Source organism: Panthera tigris, chromosome C2 (assembly GCF_018350195.1).
Source record: "Panthera tigris isolate Pti1 chromosome C2, P.tigris_Pti1_mat1.1, whole genome shotgun sequence".
Taxonomy (NCBI): domain Eukaryota; kingdom Metazoa; phylum Chordata; class Mammalia; order Carnivora; family Felidae; genus Panthera; species Panthera tigris.
In genome coordinates this window covers 85,331,503-85,355,446 of record NC_056668.1, presented here as the reverse complement: position 1 = coordinate 85,355,446, position 23,944 = coordinate 85,331,503, and the positions used below count along the sequence as shown (strand labels likewise).

At 36.4% G+C, this 23,944-nt stretch overlaps 1 protein-coding gene across 5 annotated transcripts in view; it reads left to right on the top strand.

Annotated features, from left to right (window-relative positions):
- Positions 1 to 23,944, top strand: part of FXR1 (FMR1 autosomal homolog 1) — a 60,662-nt gene that overhangs the window by 5,050 nt on the left and 31,668 nt on the right. For all 5 annotated transcript variants that reach the window (XM_007094569.3, XM_007094571.3, XM_007094570.3 and 2 more), the window contains exons 2-3: positions 15,219 to 15,271; positions 16,881 to 16,974. In XM_007094569.3, the coding sequence (XP_007094631.1) occupies positions 15,219 to 15,271; positions 16,881 to 16,974 (147 nt within the window). The remainder of the gene's footprint in view (positions 1 to 15,218; positions 15,272 to 16,880; positions 16,975 to 23,944) is intronic.

Genomic DNA, 23,944 nt, shown 5'->3' with positions numbered 1-23,944 from the left:
GGCTGACTCTTGATTTCAGCTCAGGTCATGATCTGATCTCCCTGTTGTGAGTTTGAGCCCTGAGTGGAGCTCTGCTTGGACAGCGCAGAGTCGGCTTGGGATTCTTTCCCTTTCTTTCTCTTCCTGTGTGTCTCTCCCTCCCTCCCTCCCTCTCTCTCTCTCAAAAATAAACATAAAAAAAGTAGCATGTAAGTATAAAAAACCTGAAAACAGAAAAGCAAAAAATGAAAAAGTTTTATCTACCTAGACATAAATCATCAAGGCCTTGGCTTTATGTATTAAGAGAAAACATATTCTTTTCCATGTTTTCATGCACCTGTACATTTTCTGTAACATCAGATTCTTGTGTGGGTTATTTTAAATAATAGTTTACTATAAGTGCCTGTTATTTGCTGGATAGTCTATGAAGCTTATATGTATTTTCTGATTTTTTTTTTTTTGTCTCAAAGGCTCCATGAGGCATGTGTTTTTATTCCCATTTTATATATTAGGAAACTGACAATAACCCATAACTTTGTCCAAGACTACACTGTAGCCGAAAAGAGATTTAAATCTAGGGCTTCTCACTTCCAGTGCCTAGTTTAGTGTGACATTAGAGGATCTTCAAAGGAAATCTCAGGGTAGTGAGCTTATAATGTATTTTAATTAGACAAGGCAGACACTTGATAATTCAAGAAGTGAGGTTTTACCACAGTGTTAAGGATGTAGCAAACTAGCTTTTTAAAATTTTTATGTTTTTTATTTTAGAGTGTGTATGCATGGGTGGGGGGGAGGGGGCAGAAAGGGAGAGAGAACATCCCAAGCAGGCTCCATGCTCAGCTTGGAGCCCCACGTGGAGTTTGATCCCACGACCCCAGGACATAAGATCTGAGCCCAAATCAAGAGTCAGATATTCAACCAACTGAGCCACCCATGTGGCTCATTTTAAAAAAAATTTTACTATTTTTTTTTTAAGCAATCTTTACACCTATTGTTGGGCTCAAACTCCTGACCCTGAGATCACCATGCTCTTCTGATGGAGCCAGCCAGGTGTCCCAAACTAGCTTTTTTTTTTTTTTTTTTTAAGTTTATCTTGAGATCTCAGAGAGTATGCTAGCGCACGAGTGAGGGAGGGGCAGGGGGGTTGAGAGAATCCCAAGTTTGTGAGCTTGAACTCACAAACCTTGAGATAGTGACCTGGGCTGAAGTCAGAGACCACCCAGGTGTGCCCCCCCCCCCCCATTTTTTAAATGTATGTTTATTTTGAGAGAAAGAACTCCAGTGGGGGAAGGGGGGGTGTAGAAAGAACCTCAAGCAGCCTCCACACTGCCAGTGCAGAGCTCAGTGTGGGGCTAGATCTCTTCAACCGTGAGCTCATGACCTGAGCCTAAATCAAGAGTTGGATGCTTAACCTACTGAGCCACCCAGGAGCTGCCCTCTTTTTTTAAATAGTGAGAAGAGCAATATTTGTTCCATGAGTGACTCCACTTCTTGTACTAGGTGGTTGTAAGACCTTTTTTCTTTCTTTCATCTGCAGTATTAGGCAGTTAGATTTAACAGTTTATCAAGTGGTCTCTGCTAGGTTCATTTAGGTCTCATTTAGCTCCTAACAAAGCTACTGTTTATTGGCACCCAGGCTATCCATCAGACTGCACAGGTACTTTTCATGAACTTATTTCATTTAGTCTTCTCAATCACAGTGAAGGGGAGATAATTTTATAAACAACTGAGGAAATGAGACCAAGTGAATCCAGGTCCATAAAATTAATAGACTGATTCATGGTTCCCACTGGTCTTTCAGACTTCACTAAAGTGTGATTTTTAAAAATACACATAATTTTATCACACATTAAAAAAACCCAAAATGTAACATTAAAAAAAAAAACCCCAGAATTTACTATGGATGTTAATTTCTACAAGTTTGCTGTGCTACAGTACACAAGTTAATAAATTAGAAACATTCACCATCAGGAGCTTTAAAAATTTAACTGTAGTAGCCCTTCAGAAAGCTACAACCTGCATTTTAAAAAGTATTTTCTCTACAAAGAATGTTATCAGCTGTATAACAATCTGTACAGCTTTTATTGAGCTGCACTTGAGTTCACATTCTTAGAACAGTCGGCTGAGTACACACCCACTCTACACACATCGTTACAGGATAGCCAGTTATTCTTTTTTTTTCCTCTTCATCTTCATTTTCTTCCTCTTCATCTTCTTTGAGCCTGTTGGCCTGCCAGGGCCTTTCTTTTCTGCCTCAAAGTGTGATTTTTTTTTAAAAGTACAAATATATAGCTTAAGAAACTATTATTAATTAGATACAGTTACTAACAAGCTATTAATACATATTAATACAGTTGGAGTCCGGAACTAATTGAGAGGATTCCTGGAGAAATGATTTGATCTGTGCCTTCACATTACAAAAATTTCTTTCCAATATGATAGCCATAAGCCACAGGGCTGAAGTATGTTAGTGCGAATTGAGATGTGCTTTAATTGTAAAATCTATATTGAATTTCAAAGAGTTAGTATGAAAAAAAGAAGGTAGGACATCATAATTTTAGAATCTTGATTACATGTTAAAATAGTATTTTGGATATATTGGGGTAAATTTGAAGTTAATTTTGCCTGTTTTTTTTTTTTTTTAAACTTTAGTATGGTTACTAGAATCTCTAGATATTTGCCTCAGATTATAATTTATGCTAGACAGTTATGATTTAAATATACTGTCCTCTCCTGGCTTTACATTATTCCTTGTATGAAGTATCTTGGGAAATATTTGAAATGCTTCCTATATGCATATAAAGTTGACCTTTTAACAACATGGGTTTGAACTATGTGTGTCCTCTTACATATGTAAATATTTTTGTTGTGATTTTCTTAACATTTTTCTCTAGCTTTACTGTAACAAGAGTATATATAACATATAAAACGTGTTAATAGACTAATTGGTAAGGCTTCTGGTCAATAGTAGTCTATTAGTATTAAGTTTGGGGGAATCAGATAATACACATGGTGGGTACCCCTATCTCTTGGTGGTTCAAGGGCCAACTGCATGAAACTTACTATTCACATTTTCTTATTCACATTCAAATTTTCTTATGACATGGCACCTCTGGGTAATCTGGCCACATAGTGTTGAATATTAAAAGGCTTTAGAACATTCTTTGGTGGATGTTTAGCCAATAATAAGAGATTTTTGATAGCCCTGTTAAATTTCCTAGTACCAAGTCTTAAATACCTTGAGCAAAACAAAATGAAGCAACACAAAGGGTTGCTTTGTTGTTCTGAATGTGTATATTTAAATGTACAATTCTTAGGGGTCTGAATGTGTATATTTAAATGTATAATTCTTTGGGGTGCCTGGGTGGCTCAGTAGGTTAAGCCTCCAACTTCAGCTCAGGTCATGAACTCATGGTTCGTGGGTTCAAGCCCCACCTCTGGCTCTGTGCTGATAGCTCAGAACCTGGAGCCTGCTTCAGATTCTTTGTCTCCCTCCTTCTCTGTCCCTCCCCTGCTCGCACTCTCTCTGTATCAAAAATAAATAAACATTAAAAAAATTAAAAAAACATAGAATTATTTTATTTGTGCTTATATTAAAAGATGCTGAAAGCTGTGGCAAAATTTGGCCAACATTAAATCTCAGTTAATTATCAGTTGTTTTAACTTGTCTCCTTTACTCTAAGCCCCAGCATTTTTTGCTTAGCCTTTTTGGGAGAATGAGTAGCAGTCTCCCCCAGTAATAACTTATGAAGTTTGTAGTTATTGTTGGCAGAAGCACATGCATTCCTTGTGATCTCTTCAGGGTCAAGAATTTCTCTCAGGCTTCTGTATCTCCACCTTTCTTAACACTAGCTAATTAATAATAGTAAAACTTTTCTTCTTTCTTTCCCGTTTTGTAACCTTTTGCTTTTATAGTTTTTCAGGTGGTAGGATATTTTCAAGTCTTAAATTTTCCAGTGACTTGAGAATGTGTATTTAGTACATAGTAGACCTTCCTTATGTGTTTGTTGAATGAACAAGTGATTCAGTCATTCTTGGCTTCAAGACATTCTTTGATTTGTTTTTAAACTTGGGCAATATAATAGCATATACACAAAATTGACTTCATCATTTCTGATTTTGATTCATTCAATTTAAAATTTTTTGGGGGGGAGGCATCTGGTTAGCTTTGAAGAGCATGCAATTCTTGATATCAGGGTCTTGAGTTAAAGCCCCATGTTGGGTGTAGGGATTACTTGAATATTAAACTTTTTTTTTTTTAACGTTTATTTATTTTTGAGACAGAGACCGAGCATGAACGGGGGAGGGGCAGAGAGAGAGGGAGACAGAATCGGAAGCAGGCTCCAGGCTCTGAGCCATCAGCCCAGAGCCCCACGCGGGGCTCGAACTCACGGACTGCGAGATCGTGACTCGGGCCGAAGTCGGACGCTCAACCGACTGAGCCACCCAAGCGCCCTGAATATTAAACTTTTTTAAGGCTTACATATTGATCCTTGTTGAGTTCTGATGTTATCACTGAATTTTATGGATACATAGAACCATAGGGAACTTCAACTCTTTGCAACTGGAAAGGTCACAATAGTTTTGGGTGGCCATGTGGAACCAGTAAGTGATTCCATTTTCTTTTCTTTTTTTATTTTTTTTTCATTTATTTATTTTTTGACAGACCTAGAGAGACAGAGCCCAAGTTGGGGAGGGGCAGAGAGAGGAGACACATAATCTGATGCAGGCTGCAGGCTCTGAGATGTCAGCACAGAGCCCGGTGCTGGACTCGAACTCACAAATCATGAGATTGTTACCTGAGCCGAAGTCGGATGCTTAACTGAGCCACCCAGGTGCCTCAAGTAATTCCATTTTCAAGGAGAACTGTTGGGTATTATAAATTTGTGAAATTAACAATCCAAGGACATTGTGGTATGTAAGCATTAGTAGGTATTTATACATCCTTAGGAAATTCTCATATTGTCATTTTTTAAAATTTATTTTTATTTTTTTTAAGATTTATTTTTTTAGTTTTTTTTTTTTTTTTTAATGTTTATTTTTGAGAGAGGGAGACAGAGCATGAATAGAGGACGGGCAGATAGAGAGGGAGACACAGAATCCAAAGCAGGTTTCCAGGCTCCAAGCCGTCAGCACAGAACCCAACACGGGGCTCGAACTCAGAAACCACGAGATTGCAACCTGAGCCAAAGTCATTGAGCCACCCAGGTGCCTCATTGTCATTTTCTTTTTTTTTTTTTTTTTTTATTCAGAACTCTTAAGTGCTCAATACTAAGGAATGCTGGAGGTTTACCTGAAATAATTTTTTCCATGGTAAAATTTACCCCATTATCCAATAATTTAATGTATAACATATTTAGTAAATTTGCAGACTTTTATCTGTGGAACATGTGTCCATTGATTTGAAATGATGTCCATTTCTAGATTTAGTTATGTAGGTTTAAAAAAAAACAAAAAACATTTTTTTTTTTAATGTTTAATTTTGAGAGTGAGAGTGAGAGCCGGGGAGGGGCAGAGAGAGAGAGAGAGGGAGACACAGAATCTGAAGCAGGCTCCAGGCTCTCAGCTGCCAGCACAGAGCCTGATGTGGGGCTTGAACCCTCAAACTGTGAGGTTATGACCTGAGCTGAAGTTGGGCACTTAACCAAATGAGTCACCCCGGCGCCCCTTCAAAAAAATACTGTTTGAAGTTAAATTTGATTGCAGTATCAGTCTTGAATGGTTGTGCCTGCTACTGGAATCAAATTACAATTCACATCTTTTAGGTGTTGTAAGCATCAAACTAGTTTGTTAATTAGAATGCAGAATTGAGATCTCTAGAGATGGAAAAATTAAAAAAGTGTATAAATGTGCTGTATGGAAAAAGTGCTGGTTGACAAAGTGTTTTAAGATATATTTATACATACACATATGTATAATTATACACCCATGCATTAAGTATTCATGAACTTGCTTTAAGTTTTTTTCCTTGCTCCCATTTGCCACTTAATCTCCTCTCATTCACACTCCATTTTAGGTAGCATAACCAGAGCGTATCCTAGATTTTTCTCTGTACTCCTATAATGGTGCATAGATAAATATCTATGCACGAATGTAGGGTTTGTTTTTTTTTTTTTTTTTTTTAGTATTGCTCTATGTAAGTATGATAATCTATTTTGGCTGTTTTCACTTGGAGTGTAATTTATTTTTAAATGGTCATATAATGTTCCATGGCAAGAATTATGAAATCCAGCCATTCCCCAGTTAATAGACACTCACTTTGTTCTCACATTTTTGCTACTCCACATGTTTCCATTGGATAAGTTTCGAAGAATGGGATAGGTTGGTGGAAGAGAGCTTTTTTAACTTTAATAAATGTTAACATTACTTGCCACAGGGCTTGACCCTTTGTATTTCCTCCGTCAGTAAATGTAAATGCTTTTCTTTACATCGTTGCCAGAAAATTGGTTCTATAATTTTTAATTTTGGCCAGTTTCTGTTGGACCTAAAGGATTATCATATCGGAACTTTGATTTGCAGATTTCTATGTGAGAATTTTAATGTTTGTTGGCCATTTGGATCTGCTTTTCTGTAAATTGTTCGATGTTTGCCCATATTCCTGTTGTGCCTTTTGTCACTTTTTGAGATCTCTTAGGATTCATTTATTGTTAAGAGTGTCCCCTTCTCATTTAATTCTTGTTGACTTTTTGGTATCTCTGGGTTGTAGAGAAGTTTTATGTTTTACATACTGAACTATTTTTTTCCTCGACAGAAACCAGAGTTTCTAGTCCTGGCTAAACACAGCCTGTGTCATGTTTATACATATAATTTCCTAAATTCTTTTGTGGTGTTTTCATTTATTTTATCTTAATTATAAGACTTATGTTTGAATATTCATAGGCAAATGTGCTAGTACCATGTATTAAAAAATCATCTGTTGTTTTAAAGGTGTTTTGTTTTGTTTTTGCATGTGTGGGAATTATGAGGAGGATATCCAGCATCCAGGAGAGCTGGGTCTCATTCAGGGTTGATAGAATATCCTGAGAATTGCTGCAGAAAGTCTTCTGGAGTGCTCTGGGAAGACCGTAAAGAGTCCTTGAAGGAGGATGTGTGACATGTTTTGTGGCAAAAATGCAGCCACCTAGGAGTCTTACCCTTACCTTACTGCCCTGGGGCCCTCTTGTTTTACCAATCACATAGTAAGTAGTGTATATGCCACCCAGTCTTTAACAGCGAAAACACTGGGGGCACCTGGCTGGCTCAGTTGGAAGAGCATAGGACTCTTGGTCTCAGGGTCGTGAGTTCAAGTCCCATGTTGGGTGTAGAGATTACTTAAAAATTAAAAAATCTTAAAAAAACAAACCCAAACAGTGAAACCATTGCACTCTAGTCTTTTTAGCAAGAATGTTTTCCCCCTTCCTTAATGAGGTCTTTTTATATCTGTTACCTGAATATATAGTCCAGAAACATAAAATGTTTAAATGTGAAATATTACTTGACATAAAAGCACTGGGAGGAAGGTTTTTAGATGGTATTTTTTTAGGGAGAGGAGTAGTTTTAAGTACTTCTGGCACACCTTTGAGTGCGTGGGAATACCTTGATTTAAGAAGCTTTGATTCCTTTAGCTTACAAATTGAGACATAAAAAATTAGGCAATGATGATGACCTGTATTTGGGAACCTATTATCTAAGTCCGTTATAATCTGATAGAGTTTCATCTGAATTATATAGAAGCACTATTTTCTTTAATTTTTCCGAGGTTAGTGCATAGCTTGTACCATTCTAGATGCATGGGAGAGAAGTTCATCACACATGGTAATGCTTAGTGAATGGATTGTATGTATTCTCTTAATACCCTGGTTGAGAAATACTGTGTGCTATATTCAGTTGCCTTATTTTTACCCTTGTAAAATGGATCATAACGTGTAGAGTGCAGAGCAGGACAAGAGATGATTCTGATTGTTGACATGTTGGTTTGAGGTAGGAGAGTGAGCCAGCAGCAGAGATGACCTGTACAGTTGAAATTGGGGTTTAGAGTCCAAGGAATAGGTTACTTTTCTGTACACAGATTTGGTAAGTTCGTGGGAGATATGTACAATTTCATTGTATCTAAAGTGGTATCAGTTCTAAGTGGCACTAAGAAATATTGCCAGTTAATCTTAGTGGATGTTGATGTTTATTGAAAGATTATTTATTAAAGTTTATTTATTTTGAGAGAGAGTGGGGGAGAGGCAGAGAATTCCAAGCAGGCTCTGCACTGTCAGTGTAGAGCCCCGTGCATGGCTTGAACTCATGAAGCGTGAGATCATGACCTGAGCCGAAATCAAGAGTTGGACACTTAACTGAGCCACCAGGCACCCCTTTATTTATTTTTCAGTATTTTATTTTTTAAGTAATCTCTGCACTCAACGTGGAGCTCAAACTTACAACCCCGAAAGAGTTGCATGCTCAAGACTGAGTGGGCCAGGGGCTCCTGAAGGGTTTCTTAAACATTTGAATGCATAAAATGGAAGGAGTAAGCAAATTAAATTAGTTAAAGTATCTTCACATTCAGGTGATTGTGTTTCTACTTACAGTATCTTCCTCAGTGCCAAAGAGAGCATTGATGTTGCAAGCATACTTTAAAAAGAACTCTCCTGGGGGCGCCTGGGTGGCTCAGTCGGTTAAACGTCCGACTTCGGCTCAGGTCACGATCTCGCGTTCCGTGAGTTCGAGCCCCGCGTCGGGCTCTGGGCTGATGGCTCGGAGCCTGGAGCCTGCTTCCGATTCTGTCTCCCTCTCTCTCTGCCCCTCCCCCGTTCATGCTCTGTCTCTCTCTGTCTCAAAAATAAATAAAACGTTAAAAAAAATTAAAAAAAAAAAAAAAAAGAACTCTCCTGTATTAACTCCAGGGTTTTCTTGCAAGAATTTTCGTCCACTCTGTAAGTTTTGGTGCTGGTGTTTTCTTGATTTTATCAGAAGGTGTCAACAGAACTACCTTCTGGTAAGAAACCTTTATCCTTGCTTTGTTGGTTTGCTGAATGAAATGCCGAGAGGTTGCAGTCAAGTGCCACAGAAAATTGCAAGCAAACCGAGTTTGAGGGTGTTCAGTGACATTTATATCCTGGCTGCCATGTGCCTATCTGCTGTTCTCTTAAGATGCCATCAATTTTAAGATGTATCCTGATTTCAGAGAGATTAAATTAGAAGTGAAGAGCTAGGAAGGTAGACTGGGGCCAGACAATCAGTAAATAAGTAGGTAATTGATCGAGGGATAACAAGTGATCATCAAATCCATGGGGGTAGTTTTTGGGGGTAGTTTTTGGGGGTGGTGGTGGCAGAGGAAGACCTGAGGTGAATTTTTATATGCTGTCAACTTTTCCTTTCTCATGAGTTATGTTTTCATAATCCTATTTATGCACAGCAGTAACTTTTACTGATGTAGCTGGGGAAATGGAGAGTTAGCACAGAGGAAACAAAGGATCTAAGAAACTGAGCTCAGTGCCTTTAATATATAATTTTTTAATCCACTTAATTTTTAGAAATACAGTGTTTTGTCACAGATTTGCTTATAATTAAGCCATCAGCTGTGATGTTTTAACACATTGGAAAAGGCATCCAGAAATATAGAATTAAAAAATTTGTTTTTAATTTTGGGGGAGCCCCGGGGGGGGGGCACAGAGACAGGAGCCAGAGGATCTAAAGCGGGCTCTGTGCTAACAGGCTGACAGTAACGAACCTGATGTGGAGCCACCCAGTTGCCCCTAGAAGATGAGTTTTTAAATTCAGCATTTACAGCCTCTTATGGAGTGAATTTGGGGGCTGTGCATGTGGTTTCAGCTTCCCTTTTACAAAAATGAAGGATCTGGAAGGGCTATAAAAGAAAAATACATTTTTTTTTTAGGTAAACTTTACGCCCAACGTGTGGCTTGAACTCAAGGTTCCAAGGTCCAGGTGTGCTCTACTACTGAGCCAGTTAGGCGCCCTGGTAGAAATTTTATCTTCAGGATTATTAGTTAACTTTTCCACAGACAGGGTCCCTGATTCATCTGTCCTGATATTTGACTATATTTATAATCTCATTCTTCCCATTCCTGAAGTAATTCATACCATGTTTTTTTCTGTTTAATCAGTAAGATTCACCCCCTACACCCTCCCATGACTACCTTCATCAAGTTGAAAACTGTTTTTCAGCTGTAGTGTTTTCTGCCTTTTAGGTAGATAATTCTGTGCACCTTGTTCTTTCCACAGACAATTTAAGCTCTCACCTCAAAATTGCTAAATACATTATGCAAATGTTAAAAAAAATGAGGTTACTGTTTATATTCTGATAAGGAAGGATATGCAAGATAGAAAGGAGAAAAGGGAAGTTCATAGGAATTGACAGTAAACATAAGATTTTAAAGAGGATTTGTATATTACTGAAATTACAACTTTTTCTGTGATTACTCCTTCATATAGTTCATACCCATTGTTACTTTTGCTTATTAGCTTTGTTCAGCTTTTAGGTCACTTGACACTTATAAATTGGGAATTTAACTCTGCTGTGTTCCATCCTCTTCTACTCTTTTCATGTGATGATTGTTTACCTATTTTAGCTTTTAGGTATTGTAAGCTTGTCAAACTTTTTGTGGCTTTTGGGTTTTGTTTATTTGGTTAGAAAGGCCGTCCTTACTCTGAAGTTAAAAGTAACTTGTGGTTTGGGATCTTTATTGATTTAAAACACTTTGGGTCTTTCATCCATTAATTCTATTTTTGGTGAAAACATCTATTTCATTTTTTTTCCAATAATTATCCAAGTGTCCCAGTACCATTTAAAAACAATCCATTCCTCCCTCTATTTGTAATTTCCTAAGTGACTTGGACCTGTTTCTGGAATCTGTTTTCCTTTAAAATGTGTTTTCTTTTATCTTGGTTATTGTAGCTTTAAAATAAGCTTTACTATTTGGTAGGCATAGGGGTGCCTGGCTGGCTGAGTCCACAGAACATCTGACTTTTGATCTTGGTCGTGAGTTTGAGCCCCACGTTGGGTGTAGTGATTACTTAAAACTTAAAATATTTGATTGGGATAGTGTTATCTTTACTTCCTACCCCCACTTAAGTTTCCTTTTTGAGTGTTTTCTTTCTTTCTTTTTTTTAAACAGACTTTGGTGTAATTTTATTAATATAGCCCCTTTTCCCCCAATGGAATCATCATTCTCAGTATTTTAGTGGGGTCTCATAGAAGGGCATATTGAAAATTTTACAATATCAAGATCTCCTATCAAAGAATGTGATAGGATTTAACATTTTCCTGAGTATTCTACTTATGTTCATCAGTTGAATTTCAAATTTATGTACATAGGTCCTGTACATTTATGTTGTTTTAACTGTGGAGGCATACCTAAGATTATATTTTTTCATTGCTACTGCTATTAGAATATTTTTTGTCTGTTTTATTTTCCAGCTGCTTTTTGCTTTAATGCTTGAATTGTTGAAATTTAAAGAAAAAATTATTTTTGAAAAATACTTTTGAAAATACTTTTGAAAAATCACTTCAGGCAGTTCTTCTATAGCTCAGGGATTCTTGCTGTTCATCGTGTCCCTTATCTCAATTTTATACATGGTTCATGACATTCTGAGGTTTTTACTATGTAATGTTCTATTTGTTGTTTTGTTGGGAGTAGCATTTTATTTTATTTTATTTTTTTTATTTTTATTTTTTTAAAGAATTTACTTTTATTTATTTATTTTTTTAACGTTTATTTTTGAGACAGAGACAGAGCATGAATGGGAGAGGGTCAGAGAGAGAGGGAGACACAGAATCAGAAGCAGGCTCCAGGCTCTGAGCCGTCAGCACAGAGCCTGACACGGGGCTTGAACTCACGAACTGCGAGATCATGACCTGAGCCAAAGTCGGACGCTTAACCGACTGAGCCACCCAGGTGCCCCGGGGGTAGCATTTTAAAGATACATATATGTTTTTAATTTTTTTAAGTTTTTTTTTTTTTTTTTTAAGTTTATTTTGAGAGTGAGAGAGTGAGCAATCATGAACAAGGGAGGGGCAGAGAGAGAGAATCCCAGGCAGGCTCTGCGCTGACAGTGCCCTGAAATAGGCTTCGAATTCAAAAACAGATCATGACCTGAGCTGAAATCAAGAGTTGGACGGTTAACCGACTGAGCCACCCAAGTGCCCCTAAAGATATTTCATCACATTTTAGATGTGGTATACTGCCTTGTTGCTTATTGATGCTATTTTAAATTATAGTTAATAGTGTTACATATAATCATATAAAGAGACCGTTTTGTAATGATGAATCTTCCATGTTTGCATAGCTATGGGAAGAAAAGAAAGAAATCTCAAAGATTTTGTTCTGAGAAATATGGGTTCTGGGCCAGATGAATAGTGAATAGGAAGAGAGAAACAAATCCCCAAAGGTTGGACTAGAATACAAGGTGGACAGAAGTTGTGAAGACTTAGTCATAAAGCCCCCTACTGCTTTGTGCAGAGAAATGTGACCTTTGTAATTCAGTGTCCCCTGACTCCCAAGATTTTGGCAAAGACCCAACCCTGCCATTTTGGGTCTTGAGTGTATAGGGACCTAGCATCATCATTCTGGTGACTTTGAATGTACAGAAATAATTTCAGGAGTGTGGACTGAGTCCTGAATTAAATGGACAAAGTTTCATAGAGATCTGGCCATTAGAGGTACCTTATCCTTAGAATCTAGAATTTGGGGATTAGAACATGTTTCCTAACTGTTCATCACAGCCCAAATACATTTTAAGAACCGGGTTTTAAATTCTTTTTTTTTTTTTTTTTTTTAACCGGTTTATTTTGAGTGAAAGAGAGGCAGTAGGGGAGGGACAGAAAGAGGGAGAGAGAGAATCCCAAGCAGGCTCCTTGCCAGACTCGGGGCTCAATCTCATAAACAGGAGATCAGTGATTTGAGCTGATCAGTGACCTGAACTGAAATCCAGAGTAGGATGTAACTGACTGAGCCACCCAGGTACCTCCTGGGTGTCCAATTCTTAATCTGCTTAATCTCATGATTGAGGGGTATTAAGTAATTAGAATAGGTGTCTAGAGTTGTATTTTCTCTTAAAGTTTGTGGAAAATGTGCATCCAAATAAAGCTGGTGTTGGTGATGGAAGTAAAGGGGATGGGGCTGGAAAGAGATGAATAAGCATTGAATTTTAGATAGGATAAAAAAAAGATTTTTACTGTAACGAAGGGTGGAATTTCCCCAGTGGCTTGAAGTTCTTATTTGAACGAATTCACTGTGTAAACTATACAGAAATCTTAAGGATTACTTAGTGAAACATTCTAGACTCTGAAAGTGGTTTCTGAAGGACTAGAAAACTAGTGAAAGTTGGAAATAGGACTCATTTCTGATGGCAAGATGTGTTTTATTGTCATATTCGTGAACTTGGAAATTTTCAGTTTCTGAAGTATTCCTTACAGATGTTATGGGTATTAATTTGTTGGTGATGTAACTATGAAAGTGATGACCAAAATTATTGCTTAAAGTGGATGTGTGGCTGGACCTACTAGAAATAAAGAAAATGGCTAGGCTGTCATTATAGCATGGTCAGATAATCAGAAGTGGAATGTTAGCTCTTAATATTTATTTATTTATTTATGTATTTATTTACTTATTTATTAATGTTTATTTTTGAGAGAGAGAGAGCGTGAGCAGGGGAGGGGCAGAGAGAGAGGGAGACAGAATCTGAAGCAGGCTCCAGGCTCTACGCTGTCATCACAGAACCCGATGTGGGGCTTGAACTCAGACTGTGAGATCGTGACCTGAGCCAAAGTCGGACGCTTAACCGACTGAGCCACCCAGGCGCCCCTAGCTCTTAATTTTTAACTTTAAGGAAGAAAGGAATAAAAAGATCTCCAGAATTGCATGGCTGGAGCTTCTATAACACTCTTAAAAGGAATGTATTCTGAATTTTAGGCCTCATATGAGGATATTTGCATTGAAATGTCCCAAAGTACACAAACAAAGCAGGTAATAGACATTTGAAGCTGGAGTGAGAATCAGGGCCAAATACAAAATGATGCAGTTAATTGAGTTAGCAAACGTGAGAAGAGTGCACTGACCTTAGATTTATTAGTTACCTACATTCTGTGATTGGTGAGTCTGCATTATTAAGGAAAATGTTTTTGTATTAAGCCACATCTGTTACTCTCTCCTTTTTTAAGAATTTCTGTCTGTAGTTCCAAAAGTTTTCTGTAGTACTGATCTTGCTTTTTGGTTTTTCCACTGCCAGTTTGTTTCAGTGTTGGGTTTGCTAATTTGCTTAGAATTATGTCTGATGTAGTAAGTATTCAATGTTAGTAATTGTTGGTTTGTTTTTTAAATAACTGACATTTACTCTTCTGTTTTGTAAATTTCTAAAGTTTTGTTGTAATGTTTTCTCTTTATTGTCTTTATTCTTGTGTCAGTTTACGTCTTAAAATTCCTTTAGTGCTATTTAATGGACTTTGGGAGGAAGATGAGGTCAACAGGATATGTTCATTCCTGCTTTGTTTTAAGCAGATACTGCAAGTGTGTTCTTTATTTAGCTAGTTTTTAGTGGACATTATGGAGTTTAGTGTGATAAAAATGTTTTAGAAAATTATTTACTGAATATCTTGTGGTTCAAAGTGTGTGTGTAAGCATTTGACTAAGGCTGAGAACTTTGCAGTTCTGTGTGACAGTAATATAAAGTATCATTTAATGTCAGTTGTAATCATACAAGTGCCAAGGACTGCTTTCCCAAGGTGTACAGTCGTGGAGCAAGCACTTGAACCATTATTCTACACCTAAGTCCTTTGCTCTCTTGAATGTCCTCTGACAGTTTCTTTCAGTTGCATCAGTCAGATGACGATAGATTAAAAATACTCAACTAGAAAATGACCCCTGATTTTTATTGAGAATCTTTATATTCATCCCACAATGGTTTTGCAACAATGTATTTACTGTAGCCCCCCGTTTTTTTTTTAAGTGAAGGAAGATGGGAAGTTAGGAAAAAATGAGATTAAATTAATGGGAGGTTAGTATTGAGAATGAAGTCATGCTTTTTACTAACAGTTGATTATAATTTAGTGTTTATAATCATAATTTCACCAAGTACTATGGTGACTATTAAATGTTTTAAATTCTCATAATTTCATTCTGTGCCCCAAATGGGGCTTGAACTCATGACCCTGAGATCAAGAGTCACATGCTCTACTGACAGAGCCAGCAAGGCACCCCAGTATAACCTTTGATTGAATATTGATATGCTTTTGATAATGTTTTTGTTTTTCACAGGGATTTATCAAAGATGTTCATGAAGACTCCCTCACAGTTGTTTTTGAGAACAAGTAAGTTATTTTTTTTAAATCGATACAGACCTTGATTTTAACGATTGGTTGTGCTAAATTGGTGTTTGCTTTTGGATATTCCTGTTGCCAGTGAAAGTGATTTTGCTCTTGGGTGGGGATCTTTGGTTGTTTGATCATCTTATCAGTTCAAGTAATTCTAGTTTTGATGACTTTTCACCATTTTTCTGCCCACAATGTACTTGTCACTTTTTCATGACTTTCTTTTTTTTTCCAAAACATAGGTGAACAGGAATCAGTATTTTTTGTAAAAATGGGTGGCACAAATGGGATTATGCAATGCTTAATTCTTAAAATCCAAGAATGTTGAAATGATGTAGAAGGCCTTTCACATGGCTACTAGTAGTCCGAGTTGAGTATTGGGCTGCTTTTAATTTAAGCTGGATATTAATAAGGAGTAATAATCAGTTTTATAACTGTTGTAAGATCTAGGTCATGTAGTTTTAAAACTTGGTTAGGAAGAGCTATAAAGGAGCATTGTATAATTAAAGGTCAGAAAAGAAATCTTCAACTTCCACTTTTTAAAAGGTAGCTGCCCAGCAGCTGTTTTCATGTAGAAACAAGTGTTGGAATGATTTCTGCCTTTAGCAGCTGCCATTTAGACTGTAATGGTGAAAAGAAAGCACTCAAAAATATTCCTTATCTCCTGATGTTTTGCACAGCATTTGCACCTGGAAGCTATAGGAATTCATGTGGTGATGTACCTCCCAGGCATATGAATGACCTATTAGAACTTAGAGTAGGAATATCCATACAAAAAATGTGAGTTAAGCAACAGCTAAATTTTTAGTTTGAGAGAGCACACGTGCGTGTGTGCAAGTCAGGGGCAGAGAGAGGGGGGAAAGCGAGAATCCCAAGCAGGCTCCACTCCCTCAGCCTGGGGGTTGATCTAATGAACTGTGAGATCATGACCTGAGCAGAAATCAAGACTCAGACACTTAACGGATTGAGCCACCCAGGCACCTCCTAAATTTGTTCTAATACAGTATTTGCTACAAAGATTGAAAGTAAACTTTTCCCAGGTTTTAAGATTGTTGTATGAATTCATTGCAGAAAACATAAATTCTGTGTAGGAAAATCTTTTATAATTCAGGCATGCAAAATAATTGAGTAATTTTCTGTGTTTCTGTGAACATGTACACATTATGCAGCTAATATTTTATAATCTCTGAAATTCTGTTCCTTGATAGATCATTTACTTGTAAAATTGAGAAAAGTTGATTGCACTGCCGTTTATTGGCAGCAGTGTAGATGTGACATTATTTTGAGTCTAAATTACTACTATGAACTTAGCCTATTTCATTTTTAGGATAACGTATGTATTCCCTTAGGATGAGTAATTTGGATGGTGATACATAATTACTATTAATGTTAATTTAGAAACTTCATCAACAGTCTTGCAAAGTCTGTTTTACCTCAACAAACTCATTACTTGGAAAAATAATATGAACGAAGCTTGTTTTTCCTTAGGGAAAGCTAAATGATTAACTTGAAAAATATATACCTCTAAGCATAGACTGTATAGTTTCCATATTAGGGGCTTATAGAATAATCTATTCTAAAATTGTTAATTATTTTTCTGATCCTTCAGCTGGCAGCCAGAACGCCAGGTTCCATTTAATGAAGTTAGATTACCACCACCGCCTGATATAAAAAAAGAAATTAGTGAAGGAGACGAAGTAGAGGTACGTATTTTAAGTTTTATTTTCTTGTGCTTTTTTTTGTTTTGTTTTAAATATCCTTGTAGGAAAGTCTCTTTAGCTGATAGAGAATAAATATAATTCCTCTTCTCTATTCTTTGTATTGTTAATTGGCTGTGTAATATAGTAGTGCTTGAGTTTTGGAATCAGAACAGGGATTCATTGTCTCAGCTTTACCATTTTTACCTTTGTGGCCTTGATTAATTTTTTTTACCACTAAAATGAAAATAATTTGGGAATTAAACATGGTAGTACCTTTGTATTGGTTTGTATAAAATCTGACACAACTGTGTGGTGTTGGTTGCTGTTTTCCTTCTTTTTGCTAATTACTTGAAAATTCTCTTGTGCTTTTTTTTTAGTGTCTTTGTAAAAGGTATCCTTTAATATGGTGAACGTTGATATCGTTGATACGTAACTGTGAAATATTGTATTTAGCATATTGCCTTGTTGAATATTTTAGAAATGTCTGGAAAATTTTAAAAGTACAGAAAAACACAAAGGACTAAACAGGAATTGCTGCTGAGAGAACAAAACTGCTGTTAACCATTTTTGTCATTCCCAGGCTCGCTCTCACCTATTCTTTTTTTTTTTTTTTATAACGTTTATTTATTTTTGAGACAGAGAGGGACAGAGCATGAACGGGGGAGGGTCAGAGAGAGGGAGACACAGAATCTGAAACAGGCTCCAGGCTCTGAGCAGTCAGCACAGGGCTCGACGCGGGGCTTGAACTCACAGGCTGTGAGATCATGACCCGAGCTGAAGTCGGACGCTCAACTGACTGAGCCACCCAGGCGCCCCTCGCTCTCACCTATTCTTAAAAATAAAAGTGAGATCATATAGTATTGCTTCTTTGTGTATAGCTTTTTTTTTTTTTTTTTTTTTTTACACTTAGTAGATTTTAGATGTCTGTCTTAAGTAAGTGTTGGTTAATATGCCTGATGTTATGTAAAATGAAACTTGGAAATACTTGTCAAATAGAGGTGTTATGAGTTTGTTGGAGATAGAAATTTGTGATTTTCAAGGAATTGACATAATTCCTTCAAGTGCTCTAATATGCTGAATATATTTCTCACAGGGAGTTGGTTTGATAATACTGAAAGAATTTTCAGGTTTCCTTTGTACCTAGTTTATGTAGGGCGGGGGTAGGGAAACCAGAGGTATAGGAGAACCTATACAGATGAAATAGCTGTCTAAATGTTTTTATAAGCACTTACCAGTACCTACTCTGTGCCAGACAATGGTCTGAGCACTTTGCACATCAATTCATTTAGTTATTTGCCTTTTTTTCCTGTAATTTTTAAAAAAAACATTTTTTTTAACGTTTATTTATTTTTGAGACAGAGAGCATGAACGGGGGAGGGGCAGAGAGAGAGGGAGACACAGAATTGGAAGCAGGCTCCAGGCTCTGAGCCATCAGCCCAGAGCCCGACGCGGGGCTCGAACTCACGGACCGTGAGATCGTGACCTGAGTTGAAGTCGGACGCTTAACCGACTGAGCCACCCAGGCGTCCCTTTCCTGTAATTTTTAATGGTAAATTTTGAGTTCCCATTAACCGTAGGTGTTATATACCAGGAAACCAAAGAATTATGGCACTCCTGACAGCCTGAAAGCATTTCCATTCTAATATTCAACCTAGATTTTAATTACTTGCTCTAAGTTCGTGGGGGCACTCTTGTTTTTGGTAAATCAAGGCATGTTGTAACTTAATTGTGTCTGGGCACCGTGAGCCTGCTCCCTAATGGTATAATGGTATAGGTTTCACTTTACTCACTTTTTTCTTTTATAGTTCACTTCCACCAAAAGTGGGTACTAAGAACTTTTTTATAAGGAGATCTGTAACTGTAGTCTTGGTGTGTGTATTTGTGTCCTTTAGGGAAATGTCATAGATGGTATGGGAAGACACAGGGAAACAAAGTGGCAAAGTGATTGCTAAAAATTAAGGAATGTGAAGTAGGTTACTGGTGGGTAGTACTATGAACTGGTAGTGGTGATGCTGCTAATTACTACTGTACCTGTTCGCTTGGACTTCCGTGAAAAAATGTTTTTCTCAATACTATATCCTTTCCTAATTAATTTCTTTTGTAGGGATGGTAAAAGAGCTTGATTTATTTTCAGTTTTGAAATTTTATTTCTGTTTTAGAAGTTCTTCCTTCTGGAATTCTGGTAATTAGTCAGGAAAAGCAAGGAATGACTTCATTTTTCGAAATGTTCTAGAATTAGGAATGTGTGGTGGTTGATTCTGAGATTAATGCTTTTCATACTTTTTAAATTGTTGGTCAGATACTCATTGATAGTGTAAAGGCTCAGATTTAAGGAAAAACTTGGTGGTGTGCTCACAATGTTGTTACATTGTGCTTTCTCCTGTCTCAGACTTAGAAGTTCCTCTCCGGTTCCTGGACATCTTTTTGGCTTGCCTCCCCAGCAGTATACAAAATACTGGTGTAAGAGATGGAATGAATTGGAAATTGATGATTGCAGAGTATTTTATTTCACATTGTGTTTTATGGTTCAGTTGGTGAAATTTGCTACTTAAATTGTGAGACTCATCTGAAACTAAGATGTTCTTGTCATTTTTTCCACTTTTGAAAAATTCGAAAATTTAAATAAAGTTAAAATTGATACTCTACCCATGGATTTGTTGGCTCCCCCCCCCCCTTTTTTTTTTTTTTGCTATCATTAGTTAGGAATCTGTCTACATGACCTGGAATGTTTAGGAATTGTGGTTATTGGTGCTTTATATTTTGAACCAATTTTTTGAAAACTCCACTTTTTTAAATTTTTAATTAAAAAAATTTTAATTTTAGTGTAGTTAACATACAGTGTTAGATTAGTTTAGTTGTACAATATAGTGATTGAATAGTTCCATGTATTACTCAGTGCTCATCAAGATGAGTGTACTCTTTATTCCTTTCACCTATTTCACCCATCCCCTCTGGTAACCATGTGTTCTCTATAAGAATTTGTATTTTGGTTTATCTTCCTTTTTTTTTCTTTCTTTTGTTTTATTCCACATATGAGTGAAATGATATGGCATTTGTCTTTCTCTGACTGGCTTATTTTGCTTAATGTTATACCCTTTACCTTCGTCCATGTCACTGTAAATGGCAAGATTTCATTCTTTTTGTGGCTGAATTATATTCCATTGTATATGTTCTGTGTATGTGTACTATGTCTTCTTTATTCATCAGTTGATGCACATTTGGTCTGATGCACATTTTGATGCTTCCATAGTTTGAATATTGTAAGTAATGCTGCAGTCAACATAAGGGTGCATGTATCCCTTCAAATTGGTGTTTTTGTATTTTTTAGGTAAATACCCAGTGGTGTGATTAGTAGGTTGTAAGATAGTTCTATTTTTAATTTAAATTTAAGTAAAGTGTAATGTAAGAAATGAAATGATACAGAATTATATAAAGTGAAAAGCAGACCTTCCCTCTTAGTGTGGGTGTGCTTGTCTGTTCACCATATCTTAATTATCATTTACCAGAGTTGTGTTTCTCTTCAGCTTTTTTATTTGCATTTATAAATAATGTTTTATTTTAAGTTAGAGAAATTGGGAATACATTATATTTGTGATTTCTGTGTTCAGTTAGGATGTAATTGGACCTTTTCATGTCTGCATATACAGATTTACCTCATTCTTTCTAAGCACCCCATCATATTTATTAAGATAGGTGTATCATAATTAGAAGACATTGAAATTGCTAAATTGGAGGCATGTATATTTCAAATTTTGATGGTACCAAAATGTACCAATTTTGTCCTCCAAAATGCATTTTGATTTACCACTTACACATTGGCTAACACATAAAGGTGTTTGTTTCCTCATAGATTGGCTGCCTGGGTTGTTATTAATTGTAAAGTTTTATAAACCTGATAACAGGAAGGGGATGTCTTCTGAGTGTTCATTTGTTTGATCACTAGTGATATGGAGCTTCTTTTAAATTAGTTTATTGGCTTTTAGCCCTTTGTTCTATGAATTGTGTGAGTTTTTTTGTCCGTGTAGATTTTGATAATAGAATATTTTTGTATTTTATGTAGGTTTTTGTGTTATATGTGCAGTCACATGCTCTACCCCTGTGTTATATGTGCAGTCACATGCTCTACCCCTGAGCTATACCCCCATTTTTGTGTTATATATTGTACTTTCTCCCAGTCAGTTAAAAAGCGTATTTAATGCCTTTTGCCACAAAGTTATAATTTATTCCAATCTGCCAATTTTTTTTTGGTGTGGCCTTCAAGATACTCCTTTTAGTATTTCTACAGGTATGGTCTGTTCTTTTTTTTTATTAAGGAGTGTTTAGGTTTTTAATCTAACTTCTCTAACTTAGTACACAGTATATTTTAGTATATTGATATATTTAAATCATCAGCCACTGTTTCTGCTAGTCACATATCATAAAGCAGTAATAATAGCTGATGCTTGTATAGCACTAACATGTGTAATATATGAATAATTGGTTTTTTAAACAGATTATCTCAGTTTGACATAACAGTCTCTTTAGGGCCTCTTCTAAATGCTGTGAATACTTTATTAAATCTTTCCTGGGTCGTATAGCCTGAAGGTTGGGAAGCTGAGAACCAGTTTCAGTTTTTGTCTTAAGTGTTATTCTCTAATATGTTAATTATGCTGTATTCACAGGGTGTTGTCAGTTTTGTGCCAGACTTGCAACTCCTGTTCTTTTGCACCTTTGGGAACCTTTCCTTTTTGCAGAAGGGAAAGATCACTTTGATTTGGCTGTCAGTAATGAATTAGAACAAAAATGATCCAGGAGAGAGCTTTTTGTGGAACTTTTCAGGCATTTGTTTAAAGTTCAGCCATCTGAAATTTTCATTCTTGTCAGTCAGGAATGGCTGAATATTGACAATTTCATATGATTTACTCTAAAATATTTCTGTTATAAAAATGTTAGGCTACTTGAGGATTTACCTTTCCAGTCAACCTGAGGCTGACGTGGAATTAGAGAACGTAAATTAATGTCATTGGTCCAGTGTTGTCAAGAAAACACTATATGATTTATAATAGAAAGATGATTTTGAGAGGTCTAAAATTCCAAGCTTTATTTTTAAGCCCTCTTTGTCACTTTCTTTGACTTTTAAGAAGCTGTGACATAGGTTTTAAAATCCTTACAACATTTAATACAATTAAATTTTTCATCATTTGTTTGCTTGTTTGATTTTGCTAACTTAAGATTGCTAAGAAAATGCTCAGCTTGTGAAGTTGGAGGTAATGAGAAAACAAAGATTTTTTTTTAGAATTTCTTAAGATGGCTATATAATGTGAGATTACCGAGGTGCAGTAGAAAATGTTTTTCCCCTGGTGATTTTACATGTGAAGTTTTGTCTTTATTATAGATACCTGCCTTGTTCAGTAAGTTAATACGTGAGCTCACACAAACACATTACATAGAAAGTCTGACATCTGAGGCTAGTGTATCATTTTACAAGGTTTTTAAAGTTTTCTTCTTGGGTTTAACATATTTGATTAAAAAACCTTTGTTTCTTTGTTTCTCTCTCTCTTTCTTTCTTTCTTTCTTTCTTTCTTAATTTCTTTTGAATTGTGATGCTTTTTGTTTGAGATAAGAATTCGCACATTTTTGTTCTTGCAGCATAGGACTTTTCTCTCATTTTATGGCAGATTGTCAGGCTTTGTTAATACTTTAATAAATGTTGGGATAGAGGCCTTGAGAGAAAGTAGGTAAAGGTAATAAGAATACTTTGAGATAGGACACTCCCTTACCTTAAAATTTTTTAAATTCAGTATTTTAGGGGTGCCTGTGTGTCTCAATTGGTTAAGCATCTGACTCTTGATTTCAGCTCAGGCCATGATCTCACAGTTTGTGAGTTTAAGCCCTATATCAAGCTCTGTTCTGACAGTGTGGAGCCTGCTCCAGATTCTCCCTCTCTCTCTGCCCCTCCCCCTTTCTTGCATGTGTGCACGTTCTCTCTCCTCCCTCCCTCTCAAAGATAAATAAAAATGTAAAACAATTTAAAAAAATAAGCATTTGACTTATACAAAAGATGCAAGATATGTGTAGTTTCCATTGTACCTTTATTTAAAACAATATTTTTTTAATGTTTATTTTTGGGAGAGAGAGCAAGAGCCAGGGAGGGACAGAGAGACAGACAGACAGACACAGAATCTGAAGCAGGCTCCAGGCTCTGAGCTGTCAGCACAGAGCCCAGCGTGGGGCTTGATCCCATGAACAGTGAGATCATGACCTGAGCCGAAGTTGGACTGACTTAACGGAAGGTTAACTGACTGAGCCATCCAGGCACCCCTCCGTTGTACCTTTAAAAAATGTCTCCGTTTGATTCTTGGAACCAGTCTGAAAATTTTACCTATTTGTAGTCTTTCTTATAATACCAAATCTGTTGTTAGTCTTAGTGCTTGGGAAGTGTTCTTAAATGTGCTTCTTAAAGAAGAGGTGAACATACTCATCTTTATTATGTGGGAAATGGATATTTTCCAAGACTTAAGAAACTCATTTGTTAAAAGTATCAGCAACATACACAGATGAGAAAATACTATTGTATAGGTAGATAAGTCACATTAGTGTGTTCTAGATGTTAAGCTTGTTTTTCTAATGTACATATTCCATTTTTTCATAATTATGATTGTAATGAGATAGCGGATACAGAGGAATAGTACTCAACAAATATATCTCAGTTATAAAACCAGCTGCTGTGATTAAATATTCAGTTTAATGGTTAATATTATTTAGAAATTTTCTTTATAATTCGGTGAAATTAATAAACATTCTTTATTTCTGGTGTTCATATTATCTTTATTTGGTTGTGACTTTGAAAGGGATAGTTGAATGTTATTATCTTGAATGAACAGTTGATTACGTTAGGATCCAGACTGAATTCCATTTAAGTAATAGTTTGGTAGTGTGCTAGAATTTGGAGACCATTTTGTAATAAGGTTTGACTTGGAGTTGTTTGGTAGCA